Here is a 20,677-nt window from a genome sequence, read left to right as displayed (position 1 = left end):
TTGCTTTTTTAGTCTCTCTTTCTGTAAGTTCACTATTGGTGTATAGAAATGCCATAGATTTCTTGGCGTTAATTTTGCATCCTGCTACCTTGCCGAATTCATTTATTAAGTCTAATAATTTTTTGATGGAGTCTTTAGGGTTTTCTATGTACAGTATCATGTTGTCTGCGAATAAGGACAGTTTTACTTCTTCTTTTCCAATTTGGATGCCTTTATTTCTTCTTCTTGTCTGATAGCAATGGCTAGTACTTCCAGTACTATGTGGAACAGGAGTGGTGAGAGTGGGCATCCCTGTCTTGTTCCTGTTCTTAGAGGAAACGGTTTTAGTTTTTGTCCATTGAGTGTGATGCTGGCTGTGGGTTTGTCATATATGGCTTTTATGATGTTGAGGTATGATCCTTCTATTCCCACCTTGCTGAGAGCTTTTATCAAGAAAGGGTGTTGGATTTTGTCAAATGCTTTTTCTGTGTCAATTGATATTACTATGTGATTTTTCTCCCTCAATTTGTTTACATGATGTATCACATTTATTGATTTGCAGATATTGTACCATCCTTGTATCCCTGGGATAAATCCTGCTTGGTCATGGTGTATGATCTTTCTGATGTATTGCTGGATCCGATTTGCTAGAATTTTGTTGAGGATTTTGGCATCTATGTTCATGAGGGATATTGGCCTGTAATTCTCTTTCACTGTGTTGTCTTTATCTGGTTTTGGTATTAGGGTGATGCTGGCTTCATAGAATGAGTTTGGAAGTGTTCCTTCCTCTTGAATTTTTTGGAATAGTCTGAGGTACATAGGTTTTAGTTCTTCCTTGAATGTTTGGTATAACTCTCCTGTGAAGCCACCTGGGCCTGGGCTTTTGTTTGCTGGAAGCTTTTTGATGACTGCTTCAATTTCTTCCATAGTTATTGGCCTATTGAGATTTTTAGAATATTCCTGATTGAGTTTTGGAAGGTTGTATTTTTCTAGGAATAAGTCCATTTCCTCCAGGTTGTCTAGTTTGTTGGAATAGAGTTGTTCATAATATTTTTTAACAAACCTTTGTATTTTGGTGGGGTCTGTTGTTATTTCACCGCTATCATTTCTGATTTTGTTTATTTGAGTCTTCTCTTTGCTTCCTGGTGAGCCTGGCTAGAGGTTCATCAATCTTGTTTATCCTTTCAAAGAACCAGGTCTTAGTTTCATTGATCTTTTGTATTTTTATTGTCTCTATGTCATTTATTTCTGCTCTGATCTTTATTATCTCCTTCCTTCTGCTCACTCTGGGCTTTTCTTGTTGCTCTCTTTCTAATTCTTTGAGTTTTAGCATTAGATGATTTACTACCATTTGTTCTTGTTTTTTGAGGTAGGCCTGTAGAGCAATAAACTTCCCTCTCAGGACTGCTTTCATTGTGTCCCATAGGTTTTTGGATTGTTGTGTTTTTATTGTCATTAGTTTCCAGAATGTTTTTAATTTCGTCTTTGATCTCATTGGTAACCCAATCAATATTTAATAACTTGCTATTCAGCTTCCAAGTGTTTTGGATTGTTTTTATAGTAGTTTATTTCTAATATTATGCCATTGTGGTCTGAAAAGTTGCTTGGTATGATTTCAATCTTCTTGAATTTGGGGAGACTTTGCTTGTGACCCAGTATGTGGTCTATTTTTGAAAATGTCCCATGTGCACTTGAGAAGAATGTATATTCCCCAGCTTTGGGATGGAATGTTCTGAAGATGTCAATTAGGTCCATCTGATCTAGTGAGTCATTTAGGATTGTTGTTTCTTTGATGATTTTTTTGTCTAGAGGATTTATCCAATGATGTCAATGGTGTATTAAAGTCCCCTACTATGATTGTAGTGTTGTCTATCTCTCTCTTGATATCTTCCAGGAGATTTTTTATGTATTTGGGTGCTCCTGCATTGGGTGCATATATGTTTACCACGGTTATATCCTCTTGTTATATCAATCCCTTTAGTATTATGAAGTGGCCTTCCTTATCTCTTGTTATGGCCTTCACTTTGAGGTCTATTTTGTCAGATATAAGTATTGCTACCCCAGCTTTTTTTTTTTTTTCATTTCATTTGCCTGAAAGATATTTTTCCATCCCTTCACTTTCAGTATGTGTGAGTCCCTTGTTCTGAGGTGGGTTTCTTGTAGACAGCATATATATGGGTCATGTTTTTTTATCCATTCAGCCACTCGATCTCTTTTGATTGGAGCATTTAGTCCGTTTACATTTAAAGTTATTATTGAAAGGTACTTGTTTGTAGCCATTTTTATTTTTTGAGCCTGTGTTCCTTCTTACATTTCTGTTTCTTCTTTTTACAGCATTCCCTTTAGCATTTCTTGCATTGCTGGTTTGGTAGTGATAAGCTCCCTTAGCCTTTTTTTTTTTCTGCGAAGCTCCTGATTTCCCCTTCAATTTTGATTGATAGTCTTGCTGGATAGAGTATTCTTGGATTGAGTCCCTTGCTTTGCATCACTTTGTATATCTCCTTCCAGTCTCTTCTAGCTTGATGTGTTTCTGTTGAGAAATCATTTGATAATCTGATGGGGGATCCTTTTTATGTAACTCTGTCTCTCTCTTGCAGCCTTTAAGATTCTCTCTTTGTTGATAACATTTGTCATTGTAATTATGGTGTGTCTTGGTGTGGGTCTTTTGGGATTCGTCTTGCTTGGGACTCTTTGTACTTGAGTAACTTTTTTCTTCCCCATATCAGGGAAGTTTTCTGTCATTATTTCTTCAAATAAATTTTCTAATCCTTGCTGCTCTTCTTGTTCTTCTGGCAGCCCTATTATAGTATGTTATTTCGTTTTGCATTGTCCCAAAGCTCCTTTAGGCTCTCCTCCTCCTTTTTAATTTTTTTCTCTAGTTGCTGTTCAAATTGGGCTTGTTTATGTACCTGATCTTCTAACTCACTGATTTGGTCCTCTGCTTCTTCTAGTCTACTGTTAAAGCCTTCCATTGTGTTTTTTATTGTAGTTATATCATTTTTCATTTCTTCCTGATTTTTGCATAGGTTGTTGATTTTCTCGTCCATCTGGTGTATGAACTGTATGACCATTACTCGGAATTCTTTTTCTGTCATGTTGCATGCTTCCGTTTCACTTATTTCCTTACTTGGCGATTCCTCCTTTTCTTTCCTCTGGGGATTGCTTCGTTGTCTCCCCATTCTGACTATCACCAGAAGGTTCAGATGTCGAGTTGTGGGGGCCTGGACCGTGTGCAGTGGGAGTTTTGCACCCCCAAGTGTCACTGAAGAGCTCTGATACCAAGACGTGCGGTTGCTGTGGGTTGGTGAGAGCCACGCTCACCCTGGGTCAGAGTCACAGGCACTTAGTGTGGCCTCGTGTGTGCACCTAGAATCAGGGACCCTGCCTGCGCCACGTTGAAACAGAGAACCCACTGGCGTGTGCCAAAAATCAAAGTCCCCTATTGCGTGTCAGGAGTCAGAGGCTCCCTGTGTCCATGCCGTGAATCGAGTATCAGAGTCTCTGTTTCTTGGTGCTCCCTCACACTGAGAATCAGGTCTCTTGTGCACATGAGCCAAGAACTGGAGTCACTGGCTCTTAGTGTGAATGTACTGGGAATCAGAGATCCCAGGTGCACATAATGAGGCACGGAGTCTAGTCACTGGTGCTCTTTGCTGCCTCTTGTGTGGAAATTCAGGGTCCCGGATCTGCTCGGGAGACCGGGTTGCTCAGTCACACTGTGTTGGCAGGAGATCCACTTCTGCCCTGTGGTAAACAGCCTTCTGTGTGTGCTTGCCCTGAATCAAAGTCAGTTGGCACTGCCACTTAGTGTGGGCATGGGGTCTGGTCACACAGGTGTTCACAGTGGAAAACAAACTCCCTGTGTTCATGCACCCAGGCTCAAATTCAGCGCTGCCTTCCTGTGTGGGCACAGGGTCTGGTCGTGGGGAACAAACTCCCCGAGATCGCACATCCAGCTTCAAATTCAGCACAGCCTCTCTGCTAAGGTGCAGAGTCTGGTCATGGGAAACAAACTCCCCAGGTTTGCACTCCCAGGCTCAAATTCAGCACTGTCTCCCTGCGTGGGCGCAGGATCTGGTCGCAGAAAACAATATCCCCAAGGTCGTGCACCTATGCTCAAATTCAGGACTGCCTCCCTGCCTGGGCATGGAGAGGAGTTGCGGGAAACAAATTCCCCGAGTTCACAAGTCTGGGCTCAAGTTCAGCGCTGTCTCCCTGCCCTGCGTGGGCATGGGATCTGGTCGCAGAAGACCACCTCCCTAAGGATGAGCGGCTAGGCTCGAATTCAGCTCAGTCTCCCTGCCTGGGCATGGAGACTAGTCGCAGGAAACAAACTTCCCGTGTCTAACACCAAGGCTCAAAGTCAGGCAGATTCACCACTGCTTTGTGTGTGCAGAAAGCCTTATTGTGCGGCTGGGGTCTGGTAGTTTCTATGTCGCTGCCATGGGCGTGGCGGGGGAGGGAGATTGGCTTTGTGACTCACAGAAATCTCTGGCCGGGTGCCTGGAGTCTTGGTGTCCCTGAGTCTGCAGCTGTGATCTCTACCAGAGCGGCTGTAGGGTCCTGGTTTGCTTCCAAGACCAGACTGGGTGGTGACAAGGCAAGGATCCTAGTCTCAAGCAGTTCTGTTCTTCAAGATGGTGTGGTCTCTGTGCCGCCAGTGTCCTCCCAGGAGTGTTTGCGGCGGCAGTGGGGTTTTGCCATCTAAGACTGCCCGGATTGGCAAACCCCTTGAAGAACTGCAGGGTCTAACTGTCCCTATGTCACTCACACATGTCCACACACACCTCTATCGCTCCCTCACTCTCTCACACACTCTCCCTCCCTACCTTCCTGCCGGTCGCCATCTTGCCTCCCACCAGTATGGTATATTGATTAAAAATCCAAGCTCCACTCTTTACTAATCATGAGTTAGGGGATAAGTCACTTATTTTCTATCAAAGAATAACTCAGCCATTAATAAAGGGGAATATTTTTATTCATATACTGACATGTACAGATTGAACTTACTGAACATAAATAGAATATGAAATGGAAACTGGTCACAATCTGCAGCCAGTAAATATTGCTTTCTCCCCCCCCCCTTTTTTTTATTTGAGGTATAATTGAGTTATATTATATGAGATTCAAGTGTACAGGATAAAATTTGATATTTGTATGTATTGCAAAATAATCACCACAATAAATCTAATTTAAATTCATCACCATACAGTTACAAATATTTTTCTTATGATGATCTTTTAAGATTTACTTTTAGCAACTTTCAAATATGCAATACAGCATTATTAACTCGAGTCACTGTGCTATCACATCCCCATTACTTATTTATTTTAAAATTCAAAGTCTGTACCTTCTGATCCCCTTCACCCATTTCTCTTCCTTCTTGTCCCAAACCTCAAGCAACCACCCATCTGTTCTCTGTATCTATGAGCTCATGGGGCGGGGGGGAGGGAGGGTACTTTTTTAGATTCACATATAAGTGAGATCATACATATCTTTCTCTTATTTCACTTAAAATACTGCCCTTAAGGTCCATCATGTTGTCACAAATTGCAAGATTTCCTTTTTTTATGCCTAAATAATATTCCATTGTGTGCACAGTAATATGCCTCATTATGATGTTTCAAGGAACAATGGAGTGATCACATATACAACAGTGGACCCATAAGCTCATAGTGGAGCTAAAAAGTTCCTATCACCTGGGGAGTCATAGCCATCCTAACATTGTAGCACAATGCATTATTCACAGGTGTGTGGTGATGCTGGTGTAAACAAACTACTGTGCTGCCAGTCATATAAAAGTGTATATAATTATGCACAATACAAAATACTTGATAACGATAATAAACGATTGTTCCTGGCTCATGTATTTACTATACTATACTTTTATTGCTATTTTTGTAATCCTCACCTGAGAATATGTTTTTATTGATTTTAGAGAAAAACATGGATGTGGGAGAGAAACATTGATTGGTTGCCTCCTGTACCTGCCCCAACCAAGGATCAAACCTGCAACGTATATATGTGCCCTGACCAGGAATTGAACCCACAACCTTTTTGGTGCATGGGACAACACTCCAGACAACTGAGCCACCTGGCCAGGGCCTTTTACTGCTATTTTAGAGTGTACTCTTTCTATGTATAAAAATAAGTTTTCTGAAAAACAGTATGTGGAGTTACACTAGCAGCAGCCTAGCCTATTGACTGTATCTCTTGATATCATTTTCTCTTCTGCTTGATTTGGTCTCATATTGTTTTATGATTTTAGTATAGTCTGACTGTACAGGAGCAATAGGCTACTAGTATACCATCTAGGTTTGTGTAAGTATAATCAATGATGTTAACAATGAAATTGCCTAACAATATATTTCTCAGAATGCATCCCCTTTGTTAAGTGGCACATGACTGTGTGTGTAGGAGTGTATCACATTTTTTTTATCCACTCATCCATCGATGACACAAGTTGATTCCATGTCTTGGCTATTGTAACTAATGGTGTAATAAAGATGGAGGTACGGATAATTTTTCAAGTTCGAATTTTCCTTTCCTTCAGATAAATACCCAGAAGTAAAATTGCTGGATCATATGGTAGTTCCATTTTTAATTTTTTTGGAACTTCATATTGTTTTCTATAATGGCTGCACCCATTTATATTCCCACCAACAGTACCCAAGTTTTCCCTTTTTACCACATCCTTGCCACTACTTTTTATTTCTTGTCTTTTTGATAGTAGACATTCCAAGAGGTGTGAGGTGATGTCTCATTGTTTTGATTTGCATTTCCCTGCGGATTAATGATGTTAAGCACCTTTTTATACCCATGCTGGCCATTTGTATATCTTCTTTGGAAAGTGTTGCTTTCTCCTTTTCTTGGAAAGAGATGATTGGCCGGAGGCTATCCAGGAGGGCAGCTTGAACAGTCTGCTTTTGAGCAAGCTGTGGCAGTCATCAGGAAAAGTAAGTCAGTTACTTACACATTCTCTGAGAAAGCATGTGGTTTCTGTTATTTGTCACTGTGTAAGAACTGCCAATTTTCCAGTGCTCCTCCATCTGAAGACATCATAAATGCACCTTAGTGAAAGCACCAAGTTCCAATTATTCAATCTCTTCTTGTGGTAGTAGTGTGAGTCTCCTGAGAAGCAGCTTTCTAGATGTATTAGAAATAGGAGAGAGAGAGGGGAACCAAGATGGCAGCATAGGTAAGCACCTAAATTGCTGCCCTGCACAACAATTTCAAAACTACAATTAAAAGACAGAACAGACACCATCCAGAAACACAGGAAAGCTGGCTGAGTGGAAATTCTACAACTAGAAGGAAAGAGGAAAGCTCACGGAGAAGGAGCGGCAAAGAGCTGAGGTACGGAGACACACACGCACAGAAAGGAAGGGCGGTGGAGTGCCTGGCTGGCTTTCTCTGGCGGGAGGGGGAAGGAAGCCCCCGACTGCACTGAACCCCAGTTCCGACTGCACTGAACCTCAGTTCCTGGCGAAACCCTGTGGACCCAGGCTCATACAGGGGGAGTTTGGACTGTCAGGTAGAGAGAAAGGCACATGGAGACTCGGAGACTCAGGGGAGCCGCGGCGGCAGGGGTCTGGAGGAGCGAGTGCGCACAAAGACTGACTGCGGAGGTTACCACAAGCTATCCCTAGCAGAAGGGAGTCGGAAGCTCCTGACTGCACTGAACTCCAGTTCCGACTGCACTGAACCGCAGTTCCAGGCGAGCCCCTGGGGACCCACGCTCTTACGGGGGAAATCTGGACTGTAAGGCGGAAACTCGGGAACTGCGGAAGGCAGAGGTCTGGAGACTCGCGCGCAAGGGCAGGGCTGACGGGAAGCCAAGACTGTCTGCTCCGCCCTGAAACTCCACCCCTTCCAAGCTGAGCACAGAGGCTTTTGCAATCTGGCAAGGCTAATCCTATAAGGCTGTCTCCAGCACCAAAAATCTCCCAGTGTAGACACAGCTGATCCTCACAGCCAACTGGCCTGCAGGTCAATTCCTCCCAGTGATACCAACAACAATCAAGACTTAACTACAACAAGGCTGTACACACAGTCCACAAAGGGGTGCACCAAGAGTGTCTACCTCAGGTTAACTGGGAAGGCCGACCCACTGGGCCATAGGAAACCTAGCACACAAAGCTACCCTACCAGCTCAGGGAAGCAGTGAAAAATGGGGATATGAAGAAACAGATCACAAACGAAAGAAATGGAGGAAAACAAACGACTGGATATAGAATTCAAAACCACGGTTATAAGGCTTTTCAAGAATATCCTAGAAAAGGCCGATAAATATAACAAGACCCTCGAAGATATGAAAAAGGACCAACTAGAAATTAAACATACACTGACTGAAATAAAAAATATTATACAGAGACCCAACAGAAGACTAGAGGAACACAAGAATCAAGTCAAAGATTTGAAATACAAAGAAGCAAAAAACACTCAACCAGAAAAGCAAAAAAAAGAAAAATGAATCCAAAAAGTTGAAGATAGTATAAGAAGCCTCTGGGACAACTTCAAGCATACCAACATCAGAATTATGGGGGTGCCAGAAGAAGAGAGAGAGCAAGATAATGAAAACCTATTGGAAGAAATAATGACAGAAAACTTCCCCCACCTGGTGAAAGAAATTGACTTACAAGTCCAGGAAGCCCACAGAACCCCAAACAAAAGGAATCCAAAGAGGACCACACCAAGACACATCATAATTAAAATGCCAAGAGCAAAAGACAAAGAGAGAATCTTAAAAGCAGCAAGAGAAAAACAGTTAATTACCTACATGGGAGCACCCATATGATTGTCAGCTGATTTCTCAACAGAAACTATGCAGGCCAGACGGGAGTGGCAAGAAATATTCAAAGTGATGAATAGCAAGAACCTATGACCAAGACTACTCTTACCAGCAAAGCTATTATTCAGAATGGAAGGTCAGATAAAGAGCTTCACAGATAAGAAAAAGCTGAAGGAGTTCATCACCACCAAACCAGCATTATATGAAATGCTGAAAGGTATTCTTTAAGAAGAGGAAGAAGAAAAAAGTAAAGAGAAAAATTATGAACAACGAATACATATCTATCAACAAGTGAACCTAAAAATCAAGTGAATTAAAAATCTGAGGTACAGAATAAACTGGTGAATGTAATAGAATCAGGGGCATAGAAAGGGAGTGGACTGATAATTCTCAGGGGGAAAGGGGTATGGGGGGTGCAGGAAGAGACTGGACAAAAATCGTACACCTATGGATGAGGACAGTGTGGGGGAAGGTAAGGGCAAAGGGTGGGGTGGGAACCAGGTGGAGGGGAGCTATGGGGGGAAAAGGAGAAACAATTGTAATAATCTGAACAATAAAGATTTATTAAATTTAAAAAAAAGAAATAGGAGAGAGTTCTTGGGAGTAGGAACTATGAAAGAGGGCACAGAAATAGGTGAGGAAAACCTTTAGATCATGATGTAGATCTGATATCTGTGAAGGGAGGAAGGAGAAAGGATTGGGAAGCAAGAGTTTCAGACTATAGTACAACTCTGAGAAAGTCTCAGCCACTCCAACAGAGAGCTCCAAAGACTCCTGCTTTGTTCAGGCACTGGCTGGACCTCCTTGGGGTGAGGATAGCAGCAGATGCTGAGATGGCACAGGTAGAACATATTACCTGGGTGCATGCTTCATAGCAGACTCTCTCACAGCTCTAGAGCAACCACTTTTGGTCAAAACTCAGCTCTCCGAGGAGCTGTATCAGTTAGCTTTTGCTGTATAACAAGCAAGCCTAAAACAGTGGCTTTAAAAAAATAAATATTTATTTCTCACACATTCGAGAGTTGACCCTGTTGATGGTGATGATCTCAGCTAGATTTGTTCACATGTCTAGGAACGGGATGGCTGTCGTCTAATCTATAGCTGGTTCTCAAAAAAACATGGTTTTGGTCAATGTCCTCCCATTATAATGTTGATGAGATGCCATAGGAACTTGCCTCTTGTTTATATCAATTAGCCTATAGTAAAATTAGCTTCATTATATGTCGTTTTGTTTAAAGTTGCAGAACCTAGGCATGACGTTAAGTGAGGTCTTACTGTAGACTGACCTCCTCTTGAGCAACTAGCGCTGGCTTCAGTGTCTCTCATCTTCCCTCAGGCTAGCTTACAAGTGTCCTCCTCTCACTAATGTCAGCACAAAAGAAAGCAAATGGAAATACACAAGGCCTCTTTCACTTCTGTCTCATTCTATTGGCCAATGCAAGTCACAAGGTTGAACTCTATGTTAAGGGGCAGCCCATGATTGGAGGGCACTGAAAAGTTACATGGCCTCTCATCATTGATGTTTCTGTCTATCTCTCCTTCTCTCTTCCTCTCTGAAATCAATAAAAATATATTTTTTAAAAAGTTACATGGCAAAGGACAAATATTAGGGAAGGTTGGAGGCCTGAAGCCTTCATTACAAACCACTACAGAATCCAAAATGATTATGAAGACTTTAGTAGTCTCTTTTTTCAATGTGAAATGTTTGCTAACAGTGACCGTACTAGATATCAGAAGCCAGAGGAAGGCCAGAAATATGAGAACATTCACAAATATCACAAGAATCATTTGAAAACCACTTTATATCCAGTTTTCGCATTGGCCTAAGTCCAATCAGAAGAAAATGTCCTGTCCTAGCTGGTTTGGCTCAGTGCATAGAGCATTGATTGTCCTGCGGACTGAAGGGTCCTGGGTTCAATTCCAGTCAAGGGCACATGCCTGGGTTGTGGGCTCGATTCCCAATGGGGGGCATGCAGGAGACAGCCGATCAATGTTGCTCTCTCATCATTGATGTTTCTATCTCTCTCTCTCCCTTCCTCTCTGAAATCAATAAAAATATTTTTTTAAAAAAGGAAGAAAATGTCCCATGAATCAGTTGGCCAACTTTAGATAAACGGCCTTTTTTCTTAATTAACTGATTATTCTAATTTTCCTAAAGCATTTCTTTTTTTTTTTAAGTTGGACTAACAAGTTTATTTGTAAATTTAGTCAACATACGTAATTGACCTAAAAACTTCAACAGAAGGATAAATTTTAAAAACCACTTGGAAGACCAGCTCTATAAAGTGATTTCCCCAGGACCATATACCAGCATTTCTAATGAGATGTATTAGCTATTGCACAGATTCTGCCTTGGAGGCCCTTCCCCCCCTCAAAAAAAAAAAATGAGGGCAATTTAATATCTAGAACCATTTTAAGCAACATGTTTACACTTGTCTCTTAGATTTCTTTACCTTGAGCTGTTTTATTTGCTGTTTGGACCACAGTTAGGGATAAATATGTTTGGAAACCTGTCTTAGTTTGGAAACACCAATGAGGGCTAGAAATTCTTGATTTAATGGTGAAATCTGGTTGTAAGCTATCCCTTTGAGCTGTTAACAAAATGTGAGCACCTGGGGGAAGGAATTCCCCTCTCTGAGCTGTGGTTCTATGTGTGAGAACAACAACGCAGCACATACACAGTTCAAAGGCCTGGCCTGAACGAATACAGTGAGATCTGGTTCACAGTGAGACCTATATGTCAGGAAGAGGCAGAGGGGCCTTACAGTGCATCTCCCCAGAGTCGCAAGCTACCACATATGGATCTAATGAGAACGTTCTTCCCTGACACAGCATCAGAAAAAGCCACACACCACACACACACACCACACTCAGATTCCCCCAGGCATCGATCCTGAGAACTCTCAAGTATCACCCATTGGCAAAGATCCCTGAACTCCCAGAGTCAATTCCAAAACACAGGGCTAAACTTTGCTTTGGCATCCCCCCTACCTTTTGCAATAATAAATCAGTGCAATGATTGCTGCTACACAGCCAGCAATAGTACTCAAAGTCTCAGTAGTCCCCCAGGCATTTCTCATCTCAGGTCCTGCAGAAAGAGGAGGCAAACGTTAAAAGGAAACCTACCGGCAGGGGCCAAAGTGACCACACAACCACTGCTAAGATATCTGTGGTGGTGTGTCATTTCCCTGTCATAGATGTAACCACCAATCCTCTGCCACACTTCTTGTTATCCCTATCACATACACCTCCACACATCAAATAGTGTGTTTAGCACCTTCCAGAAATACAGGGCAATATGGAACACCACCTATCACATATGTATGCCATGCACATGTCCAAAGCTTCCACACTACACCATCTTACATCACTATACACTGCTATATATTGAATACCTGTGTCTCTCCCCCCGCCCCCCAATTCATATACTGAAATCCTAATACCCAATATGATGGTAGTAGGAGGTGGAGCTTTTGGGATATCATTAGGTCATGAGGGAGGAGCCCTCGTGAATAATTAGCACCCTTATATAAGAGTCCCTAGAGAGATTCCCTCATCCCTACCACCATGTGAGGATACAAGAAATCTGTGACCCAGAAGAAAGCCCTCACCCAGCCATGCTGGCACATGGATCTCAGACTTCCAGCCTCCAGAACTGTGAGAAATAAAGCTGTTGATTACAAGCCACCCGGTCTGTGGCAATTTATTATAGCAGCCACAAGTCACCAACACAAATCTCTTTTATTATACTAGAGGCCCAGCATGCACAAAATCATGCATGGGTAGCTTGCTTCTGCTTGCCTCAGCTGGCCGCCCCACCCATCACCGCTAGTAGATCATGCCCCAGCCTCCTGCCTCCCCCCTGCCCGCCCCAGCCACTGCTCATTTGGTTGTGACAGCATTATGGCATGACAGCCACGGGCCTTTTATATGAGAGATTATACATGTAAAGCATATTTCAATTCCTTATTTCCCATGTGCTACACATATTCTACACACACCACACTCATACATATCCCTGGCCCTTGCTCCCAAAAACAATTCCTCTCTACCTCCAGGGCCACTCGAGGCCCTATCTGGCAAAACCAGTCAGCCACTGCCTCCCTAACCCCTCTCAGCTCTAGGCAGATGCATTTGACCTGCATGGTCATCCCCACCCAGGACCAGAGCCATGACCATGGAAATCAAGATATGAGCTCAATTAACCCCACCAGCAGGGGGAGTTCTGTAGTGAGCTGTATTATCTTAAGCTCAGGATCTAGTGTGCCTGGGGAAAGGCCTTGGCATTTGCAGGACTCCCTACTATGGACTCACCAGCTTGGGCACAGAACTACTGATTTGACTTCTACCAGCCAACAGTTTGCAGTGGCCCTGGAGCCTGGCCAGAAGAGTAGTTGCTGGTAAGGTTGGGTCTCTGGCCCCTGATAGACCCTTGTCCTCAGGGGGCATGGACAGGATCCTATCCCCTTTCTCCTCGTAGCTGACAGGCTTCCCATTCCAGGTCATAGACCACCCAGCTCCTTAAGCTGCCATTAGTTAACAGCAACCCTGAGGACTCTTGTCACCACTCTCCACCTATTAGGCCATTCACCCTGGCGTAGGGACCTAGTCTGGACTACTGACTCTGGGGCTGAAGTAGGCCAAACCAAGCTTTCTCTCCTTCCTCATTAGCCCCCATCTTGGCCTAGACTAACTGGGAACTTGAGTGTTACGTTATACCCCCTCAAGGTGAAGAATAAGGGAAACGTTTAGAGGATGCTTACCTCTCCGAGACTGGGTGAAGTTCAACCTGCAGGAGGTGGGCAAGGATATGTGACTTATCACACATTGGTAGGTGGTCACATTGTATGCCAGCCTCAAATGGCTGGTGATGTTAAATGTGCCGTCCGCATTCTTGATGGCTGGACCAGTGGTGATACCTTCAGAAATCTCCTGGCCCTGGGGATTCTCCTGGGTCCATGTATTCCATGTTATGATAATGTTCTTTGGGTAGAACTCCCTTGCCTTACACAAAATATATTTGTCGCCATCATCTTTCACCTTGGCTTGCTCTTGAGACAAGGTGCACTTTGGGAAAGCTGCCAGGGAAGAGAAGTCATGATTTGAGGGTAGGTTGGGACTAGCTTATTATCAGTTCAAAGCCTGACCCATAGCAAGCCTTCAGGAACGGTGAGTGAGGCGAATGAGATTCTGCTTAGCCTAAGTAATCCCAGTGCCAATGTGATGCTGATAGACCATGACCTTGACTCTCACAGCCATTTTGTAAAGCAGAGTTTCTTAAGCCACTTGGTGTCATAGACACCTTTGAGAATGGGAGGAAAGCTTTGGAACACTGTTGTGGCAAAAACTGCTGTACATTCTTCAATGACACATCCAAGTTAAAGCTATATCTCCCAACCTCCACTTCAGCTGGTGTAGCCATGTGAACTCAGGGTCTACTAGTTCAGACAGAATCAGAAGTAGGGAGAGCAACCTCAAGGAAGTACCCTTAAAGAACAAGAGTATCTTAAAGAAAAGCACTATGCTCTTCTCTCCCTCTCCCCTTCTTCCTTCCTGGAGAACGGCTGGAAGACCATGTCATGGTTCAAGATGGAGAAGCCATTTCCAAACACAAGGTGAAAGCTACATGTTGAGGATGCCAAAGTGGCAAGATAAAAGGACTCTGGGTCCCAGCTGATCACAGAACTGCCCTACCTGCCCAGAGTTGGCTCCATTTTTGTGAAAGAAAAATAAACTACCTTTTTAAAAGCCCCTGTTGCTCTGGCCAGTGTGGCTCAGTTGGTTGAGTGTCATCCATGACTAAGAGGTGGCCGAGTTGATTCTCAGTCAGGACACATGCCCTGGTTGCAGGCTCGATCTCCAGTAGAGGGCATGCAGGAGGCAGCCAATCAATACTTCTCAAACATCAATGTTTCTCTCCCTCTCCATCTCCCTTCCTCTCTCTCTAACATCAAGAAAAACATATTTTTAAATTAATTAATTTAATTAAAAATAATAAAAGCCCTTGTTGACTTCTGGTTTCCTCTCTGACATGTAAAGAACTAGAAGTCATCACTCCTATCCTCATAATGGGAAAAAACACTGAACTGAACAAACTGCAAATCAACAACTTTTCTTAGATCCATCAGAGAACTAAGGTGACAGGGCAAACCACAACCCTGAAAGCTAGAGAGACAAGCAGATTGAGAGAACCACAGCCAAAATCATATTACCATAAGCAGAAGGTGCTGGAGTTATAACTAACAAATTGCTAAAGGATGAAGGTGGATTAGCTGGAGGCCAGACTTAGGAGGTTTTTCTGGGTTTTACCTCCAGGAACCCCTTCCCCACCGCCCCCCTCAGGTTCTTGCAGTTGCAAGAAAAATTCCCTCCTGTTTTGGGGAGAAGGGAGAGGAAAAGTAACCATTTAAAAATATACCCAGTGCGTTCTCCATAACAAAGAATGCTCTCAAGTGGGAAGACTGCCAGAGCCCGGGAGAATGATGATTAGCTCTTCAGCCCTTTATAACCTTCCTTTCTCACCCAGGAACACTTCTGAAGGTCATAGCCTAGGGGCTCAGGCCACTCAGAGAATGAGATTTAATATCAGATGATAGACTGCTTCCCTTCCACACCACTTTACCACCACATCAACAGGGCTCCCGTATTCTGTCCCATTGACCTATATGCATATCCTTAGGTCAATACCACACTGTCTTGATAATAAAAACTCCAATTTTGTTTAAAAAAAAAAAAAGAAATCAATGGAAAAAATATCCTCAGGTGAGGATTAGCAACAACAATAACAAAAAGTAAAGGGGTTTATATACCATACTAACCCTAATCTAAAGAAAACTGGAATAGCTCTATGAATGTCAAAGTAGCCTTTAGAACAAGGAAAATTATCAGGGATATTAAGTCAAAACTAAGGTTATCTGAATAAACTAGGGACATTAATTAATAAAAATGTATCAATATTGGTTCACTAATTATAACAAATATACCATACCAATGCAAGAGGTTAATAATAGAGAAAGTGGTATATGCACAGGCAGGAGTCATAAAGAAACTACTATCTTTGCAATTTTTTCTGTAAATCTAAAACTGTTCTAAAAAATGAAGTCTATTAATTTTTTAAAAATCTTTTTAGGCTTTCTGTCGGTTGCGGAGGAAATGAATCCTAATACACTTTCCCATCCCCCTAATTAATATGTACAAAACATTCAAAGTTTAAGTACAATTTTGAAGGGCTCATAGACATTGCCCCCGTTATAGGCTGCATTGTGGCCCCACCCCCAAGTTCATATGTTGAAGCCCTAAGCCCATTCTCTTAGACCAGTGGTTCTCAACCTTCCTAATGCCGCAACCCTTTAATGCAACCCTTTATGGTTGGGGGTCACCTCATGTTGTGGTGACCCCCAACCATAAAATTATTTTCCTTGCTACTTCATAACTGTAATTTTGCTACTGTTAATGATATTTTGCTACTGTTGAGAACCGCTAGCGATCCTGCTAGCAGTTCTCAACCTGTGGGTCGCAACCCACAGGTTGAGAACCGTTGCTGTAGAGCCTAAGACCATCGGAAAACACAGATATTTACATTACGATTCATTAACAGTAGCAAAATATCATTAACAGTAGCAAAATTACAGTTATGAAGTAGCAAGGAAAATAATTTTATGGTTGGGGGTCACCACAACATGAGGAACTGCATTAAAGGGTTGCGGCATTAGGAAGGTTGAGAACCACTGTCTTAGACTGTGACTATATTTGGAGATAGGGTCTTTTTTTAAACTCGGGACCCTTTGGTCCGCAGGCCCACACTCTATCCACTGAGCCAAACCAGCTAGGGCTGGAGACAGGGTCTTTATAGAGGTACTATTACATCTGTTTAGAGAAAAGGGCACTGAGGTTCAGCGTGATTAATAACTTGCTCTAAGTTGTCCAGACGTCCAGGGAAGCCTAGAACTTAAACCTGTGTCTATCCAACTCCAAGGCCCATGCCCAAACTTCTGCTCTACTTCACTGATCCACATCTCTACCCCAAGCCCCATCACCATGGGAACGACAGGACACTGCCTCAGGCACTCACCCAAAACATTTAGAAAGTCTATTCCCTGGGCCTCCTCAGGGGTGACCACCGCCTTACATCGGTACTCTCCTGCGTCACTAGGCTGGACTCCAAGAAGGTGCAGTGAGAAGTCCCCCTTCTCTAGCCCCGCTAGAGACACGCTGGCTCCGGGTCTGAATGCCTCTTGATGGTCTCCATACATTTCAAACACCTTTGTTTCATTCCCCTGATGCTTCAGATACCAGATAATACCCATAATGTTGGTGTTCTGGGGTGTGGAACCAGGGATCTTGCAGGAGATGGTGACATTGTCATTCAGCAACGCAGTTTGATTCTTCCCTTCCATCTCCACTATCAAGCAATCTGTGGAAATAAGAAAATTCAGTTATGGGAGAACCTTGAAAAAAAAACTTAGGCCTTGTACTCTCAGACACTACTGTGTAATTAAAATCAAATTCCTTGCCCTAGCCGGTCTCCAGCAGGGGGCGTGCAGCAGGCAGCCAATCAATGAGTCTCTCGTCATTAACATTTCTCTCTCTCCCTCGCCCCCTTCCTCTCTGAAATCAATAAAAATATATATATATTTTTTAAAAAAGAGCTTACTATGTAACAGACACTCTACCTGACGCTTTATAAAAAACAAAACACAAAAACAAATTCCTTTTGGGGGGGGTGTGGAGGGAGGTATCTCATGTCCAGAGGCCCTTAGTTCATGGCCCCTCCTTAATCCGCATAAGATCCTCCAACTTTGTTCTTCTTTTTCAATATTGTTTTGATTATTCTGGTCTCTTGCAATTTCTTAGAAATGTTCAAATCCGTTTAATTCCTACAATTCCACAAAGGAAAGCTTAGAGTTGGGGACTGTTAAGGTACAGGTGGCTGAGGACGTCAGGCGGGACTCCCGAAGGAGATGAACAGGGAGAGTCTGCCTAGCGACAACCATCCCCAACCCCCACCCCAACTCACCCCACCTTACCGGCGGTGGACACCCAGCACCACAGGACCGGAAGCAGCCGCAGGAAGCCCCGCAATAAGCGGCCTGCCGCGGCCTCCCCGACAGTCATGCGTGAGGAGGACCGGCATGCCCGGCCCCGGTCTGCACTGGAGGCCATCGCCGAGTTTCTTTCTAGAAAGAGAAGTCCTCGGTCGGAATGCGCAGTCCGCAAAACCGCGTCTTAGGGCGGTCACTTGCTTGGTACTAGAGTGGCTTCTTTGCGCCTTCTAAATCTTTCTGCCCCTCCTTCAACCTGATTTATGACTTACCCTAGCACGCACTGGGTAAATCCCCCCGCAGCCTCCGAAGCTCCGGCCTCCCCTTGGACCAGTGGTCGGCAAACTGCGGCTCCCGAGCCACGTGAGGGCGCGCATGTACAGTGCGATGGAAACTTCGTGGCCCTTGCGCAAGAAGTCGGTTTTCGGCTCTCAAAAGAAATTTCAATCGTTGTACTGTTGATATTTGGCTCTGTTGACTGAGTTTGCCGACCACTGCCTTGGACTGATCCCCTCCCAGTGGCAGCCTCCGAGTCTCAGCCTCGGAAGCTCCCGCGTCTCAGCAGAGCAATCCCCTCCCACTGCAGCCTCGGAAGTTACCCCGTCCCCGCCAACCGATCCCCTCTCCCCCACCCCCCACCCCCGACCCCCAGCCTCAGTTCTCAACCTCGGAAGCTCCCGCGTCCCCACTGAGCGATCCCCTCCCAGCGGCAGCCTCCGGGTCTCCGCCTCGGAACCTTGCACGTCCCCGCCAAGCGACCCCCTCCCCCTCCCCTTCTTTCCCCCCCCCCCGCCCCCGCCCCCGCCCCAGCCTCTGTTCTCAACCTCGGAAGCTTCCGCATCCCCACGGAGTGATCGCCCGCACACACACACACACCTGCAGCCTCGGGGTCTCAGCCTCGGAAAATCCCGCGCCCCCGCCAAGCGATCCGCTCCCAGGCAGCCTGAGAGTCTCAGCCGCGGAAGCACCGGTGTCCCAGCGGAGTGATCCTACCCCACCCACCTGCAGCCTCTCGCGGAATCTGCCTGGCATCTTACGGCGCCCTCATCCAAGTGATTGGAGGCGGGAGGGAAGCTGGCAGCGGCAGCCTCAGGGTCATGGCCTCACCTATGAGCGTTGAGCTCGCCCCTCCGCCTGAGAGCATCTGGGCCACGCTGCTCAGCAAACCTCTCCCATTGGGCAGGGACTTGTGGCCGGGTAGCCCTGGCTGCCATGAAGTTAGGGACGGTAACTGGATTTAAAACCCTCACAAAACGCAAAGGAAATGTCTAAGGTCAGGTTTCACATCCGAAATAACTTACAACTAATTTCTGTAGGCAAAATGCAACGTAACTAGAGAGTACCCCGTGGTCCTGCGGTCGGGCTCCGCAGCGGCGGTGGCGGGCGCTCCCCACCCTGGTTCCTCAGCACCCTTGGCCCCGCCTGAGCCCACTCAGGAAGGCCTTTTCCCCTACAGTTTTCTCCAAGGCAGGCAGGTTTTGTAGACATGAATAAGAAGTGCCCTAGTCAGTTTAGCTCAGTGTATAGAGAGTCAGCCCGCAGACTCAAAGGTCTAGGGTTCTATTCCAGTCAAGGGCACATGCCCAGGTTGCGGGCTCGGTCCTCAATAGGGGGCGTGCAGAAGGCAGCCAATCAATGATTCCCTCTCATCATTGATGTTCCTATCTCCCTCTTCCTCTCCCTTCCTCTCTGAAATGAATAAAAATACATTTTTTTTTTTAAAGAAGTGCCCACGCACAAGTCCTGAAGATGCAGGACCAGCCTGAAGGCAATCACAAACGGGGGAAAAGAGCAAAACCAGAAACACCACCGATCCCAACATAGATAAACATCTTTTTCTTCAGATGACTGCGTGTTTCCCTCTTCTTCGTCTTCTGGAAGCGAGACAGATTCAAGTACTAACGATTCTACCAACGGAAAAGTTAAGAGAGAGGACAGAAAAGGAATAAAAGGAGAAAAGATGAAACATCAAGAAAAAGAAAGAGAAGGAAAAAAGGAAGAAACAACCACATGGTATCACCTTTCCAAGGTCTCATGAACTTCCTGTTTAAGAAGTTTATTTTATGACACTTTCAGTTTGGGTTTACATGTTTACTGGTTTGTCAAGACCAGAGCAGTTACAGTGTCCAATATGTGAAAGAAAAAAATATGTATATAATTTTGTTTTTTGGTTACATACAATGTAAATATACTTCAATATTTAAATTTATTTTTATCATCTCTTAAATATCTCAATCAAGATTAGTAGAACAGACCCACATGCTTCAAAACATTGAAAACTGCCATTTGGATTATTGTCATCTCTGTACCCTGGGAGAGATGACATACCAGGGTCTGAAACCAGGCTAACCTTCGTGATTTCCAAAGTTGGGTTAAAATGGCCAAATGGCGATGCAGAGCCCAGCACTGTGAAGCCACAGAAACAGGGAAAAGCTGGAAGATAGATGTCTTTCACAATTCATATCCACACAATAAAGAGTTGGGAAATCACATTTTACTTGCAAAGGTCTGCATCCAACACTTGAGAGCCTGAAGTTCAAGCCGGTTGTGGCAATGTTAGGATGCTTATCCTGTATTCAGATATCTGGTAGGGAAAGAGACTGAGTCCGCTCTGGTGAATAGCATGCCTAATAATTGCATCTAAACTACCTATTCCGAAGTCCTACACAAAGCAGAAGACTTGCAGATGACATGAAAAAGGCAAAGGCTTATCCATGTGCTTCTTAGTTTTTCTTCCTAAGTTTTATGTTTCTATTTTTAGTGATGTCCTCTTCTTTCAACAAGTAGTATCTGTTTTCATAATCTCAGTATTTGTTGTGGAGCACGATGTAGCGTTCTTTTATTCTTGTTCCTCTGGGTATCCTGG

At 44.2% G+C, this 20,677-nt stretch overlaps 1 protein-coding gene across 1 annotated transcript; it reads right to left on the bottom strand.

The window, feature by feature from the left end:
- Positions 1–6,837: 6,837 nt before the first annotated feature.
- NCR3LG1 (natural killer cell cytotoxicity receptor 3 ligand 1) lies at positions 6,838–17,932 on the bottom strand (the record flags this gene model as incomplete). Its single annotated transcript, XM_080640669.1, has 5 exons — positions 6,838–7,125; positions 11,762–11,858; positions 13,534–13,848; positions 16,842–17,183; positions 17,797–17,932. 5 exons carry the CDS (start codon positions 17,930–17,932, stop codon positions 7,074–7,076), a joined length of 942 nt encoding a protein of 313 aa, XP_080496795.1. The 3' UTR covers positions 6,838–7,073.
- Between the last annotated feature and the right edge of the window lie 2,745 nt (positions 17,933–20,677).

The sequence above is a fragment of the Plecotus auritus genome (assembly GCF_963455305.1).
Source record: "Plecotus auritus genome assembly, chromosome: 9".
Lineage (NCBI taxonomy): Eukaryota > Metazoa > Chordata > Mammalia > Chiroptera > Vespertilionidae > Plecotus > Plecotus auritus.
This window is presented reverse-complemented; position numbering and strand designations above follow the sequence as displayed.